Here is a 14932-nt window from a genome sequence, read left to right as displayed (position 1 = left end):
TTAGTTGGTTGTACTCAGTAAAGCCTCGTTCTCCATACTGCTGCTGCAAAAGCACATTGGAGGAAAGGTGCTGAAAGTCTTTTCCAACATATCTTCCTCAGTAATGGTCTCCCCACAAAGCTTTATCTGAGAGCTAATTCTGAACATTGCAGAGTTGTACTCTGCAACTGACTTGAAATCCTGGATCCTTAGGTGTGTCTACTCATAACGAGCCCTTAGAAGAATCACCATTTTCTGGTGATTGTATCTATTTCTCAATGCCTTCTAGAGGGCTAATGGATCTTCAACCATTAGGTACTCGCACTTCTCCTTCATCAAGATGGTGACGGATAAAGATCATGACCTTCACCCGATGTTGAGAGGATGCACTATTTTCCTCCTTTATGGTTTCTCCAAGATTCCCTACCTCTAGATGGATCTTGGTATCCACTACCCAGGTAAGGTAGTTCTTCCCAGTAATATCCAGGGCAACAAAATCAAGATTTGCCAAGTTCGTCATTTTCTTTTCTGAAAGAAAAATGAGATGTGTAAGAACTTGCAATAATATGTATTTTAGAGGAATATAGTGTTAGAACTTCTAGTTTTTACAAATTTTTCATTTTGATCTTCAGGCCAAAATGATAAGCACTCAAAACTTTAGGCTTGAGATTTACATGATTAATGAGGAGGGCGATTGTACCGCACCACTCTCATTGAAATGATATAGTAAAGTATGGGCGATTATGCCGCACCACTCAAGCAACAAGAAAATTTAAATATGCAAAGCATGGTGGACGATTATACCGCACCACCTAAAATTGTAGTAAAATTAAATCTGCAGTTCAAGATGGGCAATGATACCACACCATCTTCAATCATAGTACAATTAACATAAATAAACACTGGGTTAGTAATCAGGAGCTACACCAAACAAGAAATCAAAGATATAAGTAATTGTTATATTGAGAACTAGAAGCAGGCATGGTGCTAGCAGTTATTCGTGAGGGTATATCAAGCAGGTGAGGCAAAAGAGGAAGAAGAACAAGAAAATCCTTGGAGGAAGCATTTTTCAGTGAAGGGAGATGAGAACTGGTTAAGGTTAAAGAGTCGTGCTGATAACGTGTTACAAATAGGCAAAGGTTAGAGATATAACCTTTGCTACAGACAAGAGCGAAGCGGGTGCAAAATATTACACTGTTTAGTTTTGTAATTATAACATAAAAGGATTGCAGGTAAAAAGAGGAAATGAGGGATATTGATATTATTACCTTCAGTTCTTTTCTTTTGCAGTGTGTTTTGTGATCATACATAGAGTGCTCTTTATATAGAGCAATATCCATGACAAACCAAACAAATGAAATGATTGCCACTTTTGAAAACATTACACAACAATAAATACATCGCTATTTCCAAGTCTTCCTCATTGTGAGCATTCATTCTCACAATTTTACAACATTTTCAACTTTTTAGTAGGTTTTGTTTCTCATTCATGTTGCTTTCTCTTTGATTTATTCCTCTTTCCTTCTGCTCTTCTTTGTTCCTCATTTCTCTTTCTCTATATTCACATACTTTCTATTTTCGTTTTTAAAATTGAAGGAAAGAGGAAAAGAGTGAGAGAATGTGGGAGTGGAGAGAGAGAGAGAGGGGTTTATTTTTAATGCAGGTGAGGCTTAAACAAAAAAAGTAAAATTTTATTTTGTGAAATTACGTTATTACTCTTAACTTTTTTGCTGTGATAGAAAACTAAATAGTATTTTTACCCTCTTTTGATTTAAACCAATGGCTAAAAAAAATTGTTCAAAAAACACTCCCATTGGACATCTTCATCAAAATTCCACAACCATTCCAAATTAAAGGCACCTTGATCGACCTCTTCATTACAAGTCAACATATGTGACAACATAAATCAAAGAAAAGATGATTGGTCAAATATAGAGGTGTCGTGTTTGAAATCTTTTGTCTGCAGTTGGTAGCTTAATCGGCAATATAATCTGCACTCATTAGGAAATGTTAGACTTTGTTTTCTCTAATTGAAAGTTAATTTAAAGGCTAATTAATTAATTGAGAAAAGAAAAGATTATCCCAATTTGCTTTTGCTTCTTTACTATCTCTCCAGATTCTCTTTGTGAGATCCAGATAATCTTTTAAGCATGTCCGTTCGTAGTAAATCGTGCGATCAATTTTCGTCAAGTACTGTTTGTATTCAATTTTAACTATAATATTTAAAATAATTTCTAACTGCACGATATATAATAAATAAACATGATTAAAGAATCTTCGGAATTTTCACAAAAATGATCCGGAAATGATCCTCATTCTTGCTTTACCGGGCGTCGTAGTTTCTGCGTGGCAAACTATAATCCGGATTCTCTTTCGCAGCCGAAAAGGCAAGCAACTGCCAAGCAATTCTTCACATTAAAATATGAGCCACATGCAACTAATTGACATGAAACAATGTTAATTTGAGTTTAGTAAATTCTTAGTATTTTCCTTCTTGTTTTTGCTAGATTTGTGCGGATCTAATGTAAGATTTGTTTCATATATATTATTAGAAAAGTGACTGTCTATCATTGGGCGTATGAAGTGAGATATTTTCGTAGATATGAAGTCTCTTGTAATATAATTACACAAGGGGTATGCTATTCATATACCATTTTTTTACTTTTCACATACTTTTCACATATTTTTTACTTTTCACTCTCACTGATTAAACGGGTTCATATTACTATTTTATATATCATATTTCTTTCATCACATGACTAAACCAACGGTTGTAAATTATCTCGAAACAACTAGCTTGAGCTCCGCATTTTGTTCGGCTCGACAAAACTAGGCTCTTGAAAGAAACAAGCCAACTCTATGTTCGGCCCGATAAGAGACAAGCCAACAGTTTGAACATTGATATGATTGACTAGTAAAGCTAGTGAGCAGCTTGTATTTCCAGTTCAACTTTCCTGTTAAACGATATGAGTTAGTGTGTATAGATATTGTATGATCATTATACCGTTATTACGGTGAGAATACGTCGTCAACAGGGGTCATCCCCAACCCATGTACACAACCACACGAGAGAACTTCTGTACAACCACTACCCTTTTATTCTTTGTCCGATTGAATTTTCATCAATCGCAAGGGCAAAACAGCTTCAAGGGCAGCATAACAGAGCTAATAGCGAGTTCAAACCCAGATAGCAAGCATTTGTTTGGGATATAATGCCATACAGTTGATTAGATCTGGAAAAATCATATACGACACGATAACACGAAGACAGTAAAACATTCACAAGTTTTGAGGTCCACAGTTATAGTAGCAAGAAATCTAGAGGCACCCATGGGATGCATCAATCAAGCACCATCAAGAACACAACCTTTCCCTTTCCCTTTTCACAATTTCAAGTCGTTTATTGGAACGAAAATGGTGTGCTGCGAGGTTTAAGGGTAATGAAACAAGAATAAGTAGGTGCTTCAGCTAAGGTGGAACTGTAAGGTTTGAGATTTATTGTAACATATTTGTTCAAACATCCCTTTGTTCAAACATCTCAAACCATTACATATAGGCCAAGGTTTTTACATCACACAACAACAACAACAACAACAACAACAACAACAACAAAGCCTTTTCCCATTAACTGGGGTCGGCTATATGAATCCTAGAACGCCATTGCGCTCGGTTTTGTGTCATGTCCTCCGTTAGATCCAAGTACTCTAAGTCTTTTCTTAGGGTCTCTTCCAAAGTTTTCCTAGGTCTTCCTCTACCCCTTCGGCCCCGAACCTCTGTTCCGTAGTCACATCTTCGAACCGGAGCGTCAGTAGGCCTTCTTTGCACATGTCCAAACCACCGTAACCGATTTTCTCTCATCTTTCCTTCAACTTCGGCTACTCCTACTTTACCTCGGATATCTTCATTCCCAATCTTATCCTTTCTCGTGTGCCCACACATCCCACGAAGCATCCTTATCTCCGCTACACCCATTTTGTGTACGTGTTGATGCTTCACCGCCCAACATTCTGTGCCATACAACATTGCTGGCCTTATTGCCGTCCTATAAAAATTTCCCTTAAGCTTTAGTGACCTACGACGGTCACACAACACGCCGGATGCACTCTTACACTTCATCCATCCAGCTTGTATTCTATGGTTGAGATCTCCATCTAATTCTCCGTTCTCTTGTAAGATAGATCCTAGGTAGCGAAAACGGTCGCTTTTTGTGATCTTCGCTAGATTGCTCAGGTCATTAGTGTGGATAAGTATATAAATGGATAGAGATAGGAAAGCAAACACCAGATGTATGTGGTTCACCTATATTGGCTACGTCCACGGAATATAGGAGTTCTCATTAATTGTGAAGGGTTTACACAAGTACATAGGTTCAAGCTCTCCTTTAGTGAGTACAAGTGAATGATTTAGTACAAATGGCATTAGGAAATATTGTGGGAGAATGATCTCGTAATCACGAAACTTCTGAGTACCGGAGTGTGGTATCGTCTTGACTTGCCTTATCTGTCTCGTAGGTAGATGTGGCATCTTCTCTGGAAGTACTCTTCCTCCATCCAGGGGTGGTATCTTTAATTGGTGGAGATGCACAAGGTAATGTATCAATTTCACTTGAAGCTTACTTGTAGTTTCAGGCTTGGTCAAGCGCGATACAAACCATGTAGTAGGAGTCCCCCAAGTCGTCGAGCTAGGGGATCTGCTGAAAGAGGTGACAGACAAGGTAAGCAATCAGAGCTCCAAGCAATCAGTCCCTGATCAGAACTTTGATTTCGAGTTCCGGCTGATTGTTCACATTCTCCCTATCTTGCAGGCAGCATGAAGGATAAAGAGAAGAAAAATGAGAAGAGATGATATGGGATACTTTTGCTTTTGAAGAAGTAACTTTCCACGGGCTTATTCTTGAACTGGGCTGAAGGGTTTTCTGGTTTCCTCCAGAGTATAAGGCCGACTGAAGAATTTGAGGGTCAAAACAAGTCCATCAAATCTATAGTACGTTCGACTCTGCTGATATGGGATACTTTTGCTTTTGACAGAGTAGTGGATGTATCGGCACGTGTGCTGTTACGCTTGTCTCCACATGCTTCCTTGTATCCTTCTCACTTGCCCTATCTGTTCCTCAGGCAGATGCGGTATCTTCCCTGGAAGCATAAGATGTTGAAGATGAGTACTCGAGAGCAATGCCAGGTAAGTAATCAAGTAAGGGGTTCCAGGCAGTCAGTTCCTGACTGGAAGCTTGATTCCAAGTGCTGACTGATTGCTCTCTTTCTCCTTGTCTTGCAGGTAAGAACAAGGCCAAAGGAAAAGACAGGGAAAAAGCATGATATGAGATACTCTTGCTTTTAACCCTGATGATATGAGATATTCTTGCTCTAGTATAGCTTGTTTGCAGAGGTATTATCGGGGGGAAAGAAAGCTGAATATTTCGAAAGGCTTCTTTGAGAGTGCCCTCTTAGATATGAGGAAGGGTTGAGCATTTTTGCAGGTCTGCCTGTCTGTTGGGGATGGAGGTCGACATATATAGGAGTCTCCCTAACAACAAGTAGTAATGCTATTCCTTTACTCTGCTTGGTCATAGCACGGTAGTGGGAGCCGCCAGCTTTACATGTTTTAACTCTGTCAGAGCACTTTGGAAAAGTGGTCTGTGGTATCTGGAAAGCTGATGTTGCGTGTGAAGATTACAGACAAGCTTTATCCAAGGAGATCCGGCTCTTGAAGTTGGGAAAGTGGTGCCTCTTCGGTTTTCGAACAAGCAATCCTGTCGGAGATCTGGCTCTCGAGATTCAGAGAACGATGCCTTTTCGATTTTTGAGAAAGCAATCCTGCTAGGGGTCTGGCTCTCGAGATTCGGAGAGCGGTGTCTTTTCGATTTTTGAGAAAGTAATCATGTTGGGAGTCTGGCTCTCGAGATTCGGAGGGCGGTGCCTCTTCGATTTTGGAGCAAGCAATCTTGTTGGGAGTGTTTTCTCGAATGTGAGTAAAGGTTGGGCATGTTTGCTAGTCTACCTTGCTACGAAGCACAGAAGTTGACACACAGGGACTTTCCAATTATCCAGCAATGGTACTGTTCCTTTACCCTCTCTTCGATTTTTAAGAAAGTAGTCATGTTGGGAGTCTGGCTCTCGAGATTCGGAGGACGGTGGTAGCTAGACCTTCAAAATTTATGGGTCTAAACTTTGTTAGTGCTGTTTCTTTGCTATTCTTTTACCCTTCTTGGTCAGAGCGATGTAGTGGGAGCTGCAAGCTTCACGTGCTCAACTTTGGCAGAGAACTTTGGCAAAGTTATCTGTGGTACCCATGAGCTATTGTTGCGTGTGGGAAGTGGGTGATTGAACAGTAAGATTCATGTGCTTTCTACTTCACCAGAAGTCTTCGACAGAATGCCCATAATTTCTGCAAAGCTGAGTGTGCGTGTGACAGGTGCTGACAAGGCTAGAATAGTAGGTGCCTCTTCGATTTCTGAGATCGGCCCTCGTGGTCTCTGAGCAGCCCAGCTTTTGAGAAAGCGAGCGCCTCTTCGATTGATTCGGAGAACGATGCCTTATCGATTTTTGAGAAAGCAATCATGCTGGGGGTCTGGCTCTCGAAGATTCGGGGAGCAGTGTCTCTCCGATTTTTGAGAAAGTAATCATGTTGGGAGTCTGGCTCTCGAGATTCGGAGGGCGGTGCCTTTTCGATTTTGGAGCAAGCAATCTTGTTGGGAGTGTTTTCTCGAATGTGAGTAAAGGTTGGGCATGTTTGCTAGTCTACCTTGCTACAAAGCACAGAGGTTGACACACAGGGACTTTCCAATTATCCAGCAATGGTACTGTTCCTTTACCCTCTCTTCGATTTTTAAGAAAGTAGTCATGTTGGGAGTCTGGCTCTCGAGATTCGGAGGACGGTGGTAGCTAGACCTTCAAAATTTATGGGTCTAAACTTTGTTAGTGCTGTTTCTTTGCTATTCTTTTACCCTTCTTGGTCAGAGCGATGTAGTGGGAGCTGCAAGCTTCACGTGCTCAACTTTAGCAGAGAACTTTGGCAAAGTTATCTGTGGTACCCATGAGCTATTGTTGCGTGTGGGAAGTGGGTGATTGAACAGTAAGATTCATGTGTTTTCTACTTCCCCAGAAGTCTTCGACAGAATGCCCATAATTTCCGCAAAGCTGAGTGTGCGTGTGACAGGTGCTGACAAGGCTGGAAAAGTAGGTGCCTTTTCGATTTCTGAGATCGGCCCTCGTGGTCTCTGGGGAGCCCAGCTTTTGAGAAAGCGAGCGCCTCTTCGATTTCTGAGATCGACCTTCGTGGTCTTTGAGCAGCCCAACTTTTGAGAAAGCAAACGCCTCTTCGATTTCTGAGATCAACCCTCGTGATCTCTAAGCAGCCCAGCTTTTGAGAAAGCAAACGCCTCTTCGATTTCTGAGCAGGCGCCTCTTCGATTTCTGAAGCTCCGTCGAGTGCAGATTTTTATAGAGGCTGGCATTAAGTTCCAAAGCACACTTGAATCTCCACCAGTAGAAGCTTCATTCTTGCACTTCTAAGATCTTGATTTGTCCGACCTCTTCTCTCTTCAACACCTTTGAAAATGTCTGGCCCCTCCGACCGTCGTTTTGACTTGAACCTTGTTGAAGAGGCATCCCCGCCTTCTCCAGACAACATATGGCGCCCATCCTTCGTCTCCCCTACTGGTCCTCTTACCGTTGGGGATTCCGTGATGAAGAATGATATAACCGCTGCGGTGGTGGCCAGGAACCTTCTCACTCCCAAAGATAACAGACTACTTTCCAAACGGTCTGATGAGTTAGCTGTTAAGGATTCGCTGGCTCTCAGTGTTCAGTGTGCAGGTTCTGTGTCTAATATGGCCCAACGCCTATTTGCTCGAACCCGCCAAGTTGAATCATTGGCGGCTGAAGTGATGAGTCTCAAACAGGAGATTAGAGGGCTCAAGCATGAGAATAAACAGTTGCACCGGCTCGCACATGACTATGTTACAAACATGAAGAGGAAGCTTGACTAGATGAAGGAAACTGATGGTCAGGTTTTACTTGATCATCAGAGATTTGTGGGTTTGTTCCAAAGGCATTTATTGCCTTCGTCTTCTGGGGCTGTACCGCGTAATGAAGCTCCGAATGATCAACCTCAGATGCCTCCTCCTTCTAGGGTTCTGTCCAGTACTGAGACTCCAAATGATCCCCCTCCGGTGCCTTCTCTTTCTGGGGCTCTACCGACTGCTGAGACTTCTCCTAAGCAACCTTTGTGAAGGCTCCCTCTTGTGTGTTTATTTTGACTCATGTATATGTACATATTTGTAGCTTATCGGGGATATCAATAAATAAGCTTTCCTTCATTTCAACGTATTGTGTTAAATACACCAAAGCCTTCTTCGCTAAGTTCTTTGAATTTTTTTTTGTTGAAGCTTGTATGTTGAAGCTTTCTGGGTGGAGCATGTAGGTTGGGGTAGTGTTCCCTTAATTTCCCGAGTGAGGAAAACTTCTCGGTTGGAGACTTGGAAAATCCAAGTCACTGAGTGGGATCGGCTATATGAATCTTAGAACCCCATTGTGCTCGATCCTGAGTCATGTCCTTCGTTAGATCCAAGTACTCTAAGTCTTTTCTTAGAGTCTCTTCCAAAGTTTTCCTAGGTCTTCCTCTACCCCTTCGGCCCTGAACCTCTGTCCCATAGTCGCATCTTCTAATCGGAGCGTCAGTAGGCCTTCTTTGCACATGTCCAAACCACCGTAACTGATTTTCTCTCATCTTTCCTTCAATTTCGGCTACTCCTACTTTACCCCGGATATCCTCATTCCTAATCTTATCCTTTCTCGTGTGCCCACACATCCAACGAAGCATCCTCATCTCCGCTACACCCATTTTGTGTACGTGTTGATGTTTCACCGCCTAACATTCTGTGCCATACAGCATCGCCGGCCTTATTGCCGTCTTATAAAATTTTCCCTTGAGCTTCAGTGGCATACGGCGGTCACACAACACGCCGGATGCACTCTTCCACTTCATCCATCCAGCTTGTATTCTGTGGTTGAGATCTCCATCTAATTCTCCGTTCTTTTGCAAGATAGATCATAGGTAACGAAAACGGTCGCTCTTTGGTATTTCTTGATCTCCGATCCTCACCCCTAACTCGTTTTGGCTTCCATTTGCACTGAACTTGCACTCCATATATTCTGTCTTTGATCGGCTTAGGCGAAGACCTTTAGATTCCAACACTTCTCTCCAAAGGTTAAGCTTTGCATTTACCCCTTCCTGAGTTTCATCTATCAACACTATATCGTTTGCGAAAAGCATACACCAAGGAATATCATCTTGAATATGTCCTGTTAACTCATCCATTACCAACGCAAAAAGGTAAGGACTTAAGGATGAGCCTTGATGTAATCCTACAGTTATGGGAAAGCTTTCGGTTTGTCCTTCATGAGTTCTTACGGCAGTCTTTGCTCCTTCATACATATCCTTTATAGCTTGGATATATGCTACTCGTACTCCTTTCTTCTCTAAAATCCTCCAAAGAATGTCTCTTGGGACCCTATCATACGCTTTTTCCAAATCTATAAAGACCATGTGTAAATCCTTTTTCCCATCTCTATATCTTTCCATCAATCTTCGTAAGAGATAGATTGCCTCCATGGTTGAGCGCCCTGGCATGAACCCGAATTGGTTGTCCGAAACCCGTGTCTCTTGCCTCAATCTATGCTCAATGACTCTCTCCCAGAGCTTCATTGTATGACTCATTAGCTTAATACCCCTATAGTTCATGCAATTTTGTACGTCGCCCTTATTCTTGTAGATAGGCACCAAAGTGCTCGTTCGCCACTCATTTGGCATCTTCTTCGTTTTCAAAATCCTATTGAAAAGGTCAGTGAGCCATGTTATACCTGTCTCTCCCAAAAGTTTCCACACTTCGATTGGTATATTGTCTGGGCCTATTGCTTTTTTATGCTTTATCTTCTTCAAAGCTACAACCACTTCTTCCTTCCGGATTCGACGATAAAAAGAGTAGTTTCTAAACTCTTCTGAGTTACTCAACTCCCCTAAAGAAGCACTCATTTCATGTCCTTCATTGAAAAGATTATGAAAATAACCTCTCCATCTGTCTTTAACCGCGTTCTCTGTAGCAAGAACCTTTCCATCCTCATCCTTGATGCACCTCACTTGGTTTAGGTTCCTTGTCTTCTTTTCCCTTGCTCTAGATAGTTTATATATATCCAACTCCTTCTTTGGTATCTAGTCGTTTATACATATCGTCGTAAGCCGCTAACTTAGCTTCTCTGACAGCTTTCTTCGCCTCTTGCTTCGCTTTTCTATACCTTTCACCATTTTCATCGGTCATCTCCTTGTATAAGGCTTTACAACATTCCTTCTTAGCCTTCACCTTTGTTTGTACCTCCTCATTCCACCACCAAGATTCCTTTTGGTGTGGGGCAAAACCCTTGGACTCTCCTAATACCTCTTTTGCTACTTTTCGGATACAACTAGCCATGGAATCCCACATTTGGCTAGCTTCCCCCTCTCTATCCCACACACATTGGGTGATTACCTTCTCTTTGAAAATGACTTGTTTTTCTTCTTTTAGATTCCACCATCTAGTCCTTGGGCACTTCCAAGTCTTGTTCTTTTGTCTTACTCTTTTGATATGTACATCCATCACCAACAAGCGATGTTGATTAGCCACGCTCTCTCCTGGTATAACTTTGCAATCCTTACAAGTTATACGATCCCCTTTCCTCATTAGAAGAAAATCTATTTGTGTTTTTGACGACCCACTCTTGTAGGTGATCACATGTTCTTCTCTCTTCTTAAAGAAGGTGTTGGCTAAGAAGAGATCATATGCCATTGCAAAATTCAAGATAGCTTCCCCATCCTCGTTTCTCTCCCCAAAACCATGGCCACCATGAAAACCTCCATAGTTGCCTGTCTCCCTGCCCACGTGTCCATTTAAATCTCCTCCTATAAATAACTTCTCCGTCTGAGCAATTCCTTGCACCAAGTCTCCAAGATCTTCCCAAAATTTCTCCTTCGAACTCGTATCCAACCCTACTTGAGGTGCTACGCACTAATCACATTGATAAATTCTTGTCCTATTACAATCTTGATTGCCATGATTCTATCTCCTACCCTCTTGACATCTACAACATCTTGTACCAAGGTCTTGTCCACGATGATGCCAACACCGTTTCTCGTTCTATTTGTGCCCGAATACCAAAGTTTAAACCCTGAGTTTTCTAGATCCTTTGCCTTACTACCAACCCACTTAGTTTCTTGTAGGCACATAATATTTATCCTTCTCCTCACCATAACTTCCACTATTTCCATAGATTTTCCCGTTAAGGTTCCTATATTCCACGTTCCTAAGCGCATTTTGCTCTCTTGAACTCTACCTTTCTGTCCTAGCTTCTTCACCCTCCCCCGTCTAATAGGATCAAAGTACTTCTTTTGTGTGTCCCGGGTAAAGTTGATAGGAGCATATGCTCCCAAACAACTTTGAGTGGAGTCGTTCGAAAAGAAGTTTCTATGGCCCCCTTGCTCATTTAATACTGCATCCGGGTGCCGATGGAGATACAGCGACCCTTGCTCGCTTATCACTGTGCTCGGGCCACACAGCGCGCCACTTACGGGTGACACCCTAGCTTTAACGCGATTTTGTTCTGGATTCATTTTCATAAGGATTCGACGTGATCATGGAGTGCCGGATGTCGACTACCTGACGCCCTCCCCCTCCTCCTTTATCCGGGCTTGGGACCGGCCATGTAAGACATAAGCGGAGTTGTTTGAGCATTCATAACTGAAGGCAAAAAATTGATATCATTAATAATTAATGGTAGTATTTGTTTACTTACGCGCATAAATTTTACATGTGGATAAAACTCAGCCGCAGCTTCCTCCAATACTCCATCAAGATGTTTTGTGAGATTACACCTGTATTATCCGAAGCGAGTATTTAAACCTCTAACTGAAGAGAGTAGGTTTAACATAAAAAATAAAAAATGATGGAGACCAACTCTAGATGACCTGAGGGTGAATGCAACAACCACAGGGTGGCCTTCATGAAGAAGCTGGACAAACTCGCGTTCTGATGTAAAATGGATGACCCTTGATGGCCCAAGATCCTTTGGATAACCAGTATAATACCTTATATTACAGACCATAAACATAAGGAGTCGGAAGTGGTACAACCGTAATACAGTCAAGTTTGATTAGACGACCATGATAAGAGGTAGTGTAGGGAAAGCCCAGAATTAAGAAGTGCCTACATCCTAAACTGAACTTTTAAATACTTTATCAAGATTCAAGACCAACGGAAGTGGTTCAAGATACAAAAAACAGCAGTAAAAGGCCTTAGAAAAACAAAAATATATCATCTTAAGATCGAAAATGACAAGTAAAATTATAATGCTCATACTTGGATGTTGCACGGAGATGGCTGATCATTTTATCAAAAAGTGATGGCTCCCCCATTTAATAAGCAATACACAAAATATCCTGCATGTTAATTTGATGGTAGTTATTCAACTAATTGCGACTATAATACTGAGAGAATGAAAAAACGCAAAAGATTCATGAACCATCAGCCATAGAATGCATAATGATCAAGTCTGTATTTTTCCACATCAAACTGAACCCAGCTATTCCCACTGTCAGGCATTTCATCAAACACATCCAGTACTTCAAAAGAAAGAGAAATTTTCAAAGTACCTGGTATTCAAGCGAGTGTTCCACGCGTCATAAGTGAAGGGACACAAAGAACATATATCATTTCTTCCACTTGTATTATGACATGTGGTGCCCCGCTTGAATACACCGCAGTTGGAAAAATCTATAAGAAGGAGAACCTTTTCTACAGACCATGCGAATTGAAGCACGCAGAACAACACGGTTACTGCATTAGAGGTGTGTTCTACTAAAACCCATTTCTCAGCAGAACTCCAACGAACAGTTGAGCTCACAAAACGCAACTTGCGCTCTGTTTCTTAACGAAATGATAGAAAGGAACAAACTTGGATTCCATGAACAACTACACAAAATTTGAGGATTAAAAACATAAGAAAATATGTATAATTACGGTACAGAAGACGAGGGAAATCACAAACTACCTGGGTGGGTCGCGGCCAATTAAATTCTACAGAAAATTAGGGTTTGCGCAACGGCAACAATCAATCTGAAAATCCCAATAGATCTTTTGTAATAAGCGACTTGCCAAAACCCAAATCCCTGCCGTTCTCGATCAAAAGCCGCTGCATCCAAAGAGCTGAGAACTAGATTAAATTCAAATTTGCCCACTTACATTTTGTTTTTGTCCTACTTTGGTCTCCCAACTTTGTTTTCGTCCCAAACTGATCCCTCAGCTCCAGGGTGCAAGTTGGATTGAAAATTCCAATTTGAACAAAAAAAATTCCACTCTGAGTCCGAACATTTCTGATTCTAAAACATTTTAAAAAATTTGGATGGCAATTAGAATGTATCGATCCTAAATTTTTCAAACTTAGTGTAATAAAAAAAAAAACTCACGCGTATTCTTATTTTATCATGTTTATTGTTATATTTAAATATGCTTTATTTCTTATTTTGTATATTTTAGGCTTTTTTTTCTTGATTCCTGTGATGAGACACTACTTTTAAATCGATCAATGTGGTGAAAAAAGTGTTAATCTTAACATTGTGATGAAGTTCGTAATCAATCATAGTTCAAATTAAAACTTCTGTCAAAATCTCATTCACATGCAGGGATAAAAAGGTCATTCCATTCTTTTTCTTTTCTTTTTGGTAATTCTACTTTTTTATAATTAACAAAAATAGAAGGAAAAAAAGAAAAGAAATCCCTCCCCAATCCCTACCCGTGTCAGCCATAGCCACAACGACCACCCATCACCTTCCCCCTTTCTCTCACATAACCCTAGCCATCTCGTCCACCACTATTCTTCTTGAAATGAAACTATATTCAATGTTTGCATAATAACTTATATTCTAACCTAAATACAGCGAGATACTTTGTGATTTTTTAAATCTTGAATTTGGACTCTTGGCTCTCTTAAAATGAGAAAGTCTAATAATATGAATCTTGTAATTTTATTGTTTATTTATTCTTTTATTGTTGCTCTAAAAGTTTTAAAAATAAAAAAATTTATGTCCATTGGCACTTTATGATTGGTTGATGGAATCAATAAAAACGAAAATAACAATTTTGCCCCTACAAATGATAGAAGAATGAGGAAAAATCCAATTTGGACTATGATCGATAACGAATTTCACCACAGGATTACAATTAATATAGCTTTTTAACCACATGGATCTATTTAAAAGTAGGGTATCACCACAAGGATCATGAAAAAAATTTGGCCTATATTTTATCATGTCATTATATATTAAAAATAAAGAGTTGTTGTAACATATGCTCTTATCAATATTGTGATTGTGTAAATCATAAGTAGAGATAAAAATAGGAATCATTTGGGATCTAGAAGATATTTCCTAATAGACTTTGTATTATTTGGAGAGCAAGTTTCTCTCCTCCTTATTACTATAAATAAAGGCACAATGATTGGGGAATTAACACACAATTCCTCAAAGCCTATTCTCCACTCTCTTTCTCTCTATGCTGCACTCCTCAGCTAAATATAGGTCACAACATGTTATCAGCACGCTCTTCACGCTGTACTAAAGAGAATTTATATGTCTTCAATCAGGGAAGTATTACGTTTCAATTATTATTTTTAATTGATTAAATTTTGATTTTATTGAATTCATATACTTTATTTTTAATTTATTTTTCTTATGTTGAACGTGATATAAGCTTTGAAGATGGAAAGCCGAAATTGAAGAAATAATTTTCTGCATCAGACCAATTCATCCATATCATCACGCAATCAGGTTCTTCCAAAACAACAGTTTTTATCTCAATATTTTTGCAGCCCTGATAGCATGAACATTCACCATAATGCATGACTCAACTTTACGTTTTTCGAATTTTAGA

General features: G+C 40.2%; 2 protein-coding genes across 7 annotated transcripts; both read right to left on the bottom strand.

Annotated features, from left to right (window-relative positions):
• On the bottom strand, positions 1–499 carry LOC139190895 (uncharacterized). Its single transcript, XM_070811385.1, has 2 exons — positions 299–499; positions 1–198 (listed from the first exon to the last, which is right to left on the bottom strand). Exons 1-2 carry the CDS (start codon positions 497–499, stop codon positions 1–3), a joined length of 399 nt encoding a protein of 132 aa, XP_070667486.1.
• A 1710-nt stretch (positions 500–2209) lies between these two features.
• LOC108171052 (uncharacterized) lies at positions 2210–13459 on the bottom strand. 6 transcript variants are annotated; one of them, XM_070810925.1, is made up of 7 exons: positions 13247–13459; positions 13056–13120; positions 12658–12976; positions 12365–12444; positions 11974–12093; positions 11802–11880; positions 2227–2374 (listed from the first exon to the last, which is right to left on the bottom strand). In XM_070810925.1, exons 4-7 carry the CDS (start codon positions 12418–12420, stop codon positions 2303–2305), a joined length of 327 nt encoding a protein of 108 aa, XP_070667026.1. In that variant the 5' UTR covers positions 12421–12444; positions 12658–12976; positions 13056–13120; positions 13247–13459; the 3' UTR covers positions 2227–2302. The 6 variants fall into 6 exon arrangements, 5 of the variants coding, with proteins under 5 accessions (XP_070667025.1, XP_070667028.1, XP_070667027.1 ...); XM_070810924.1 differs by having other exon boundaries at positions 2210–2374; positions 12795–12976; positions 13056–13459; XM_070810927.1 differs by lacking the exon at positions 12658–12976 and having other exon boundaries at positions 2221–2374.
• Between the last annotated feature and the right edge of the window lie 1473 nt (positions 13460–14932).

Source organism: Malus domestica, chromosome 13 (genome assembly GCF_042453785.1).
Source record: "Malus domestica chromosome 13, GDT2T_hap1".
Lineage (NCBI taxonomy): Eukaryota > Viridiplantae > Streptophyta > Magnoliopsida > Rosales > Rosaceae > Malus > Malus domestica.
The sequence above is the reverse complement of the archived record's forward strand: the minus strand, read 5'-3'. Positions and strand labels throughout refer to the sequence as shown.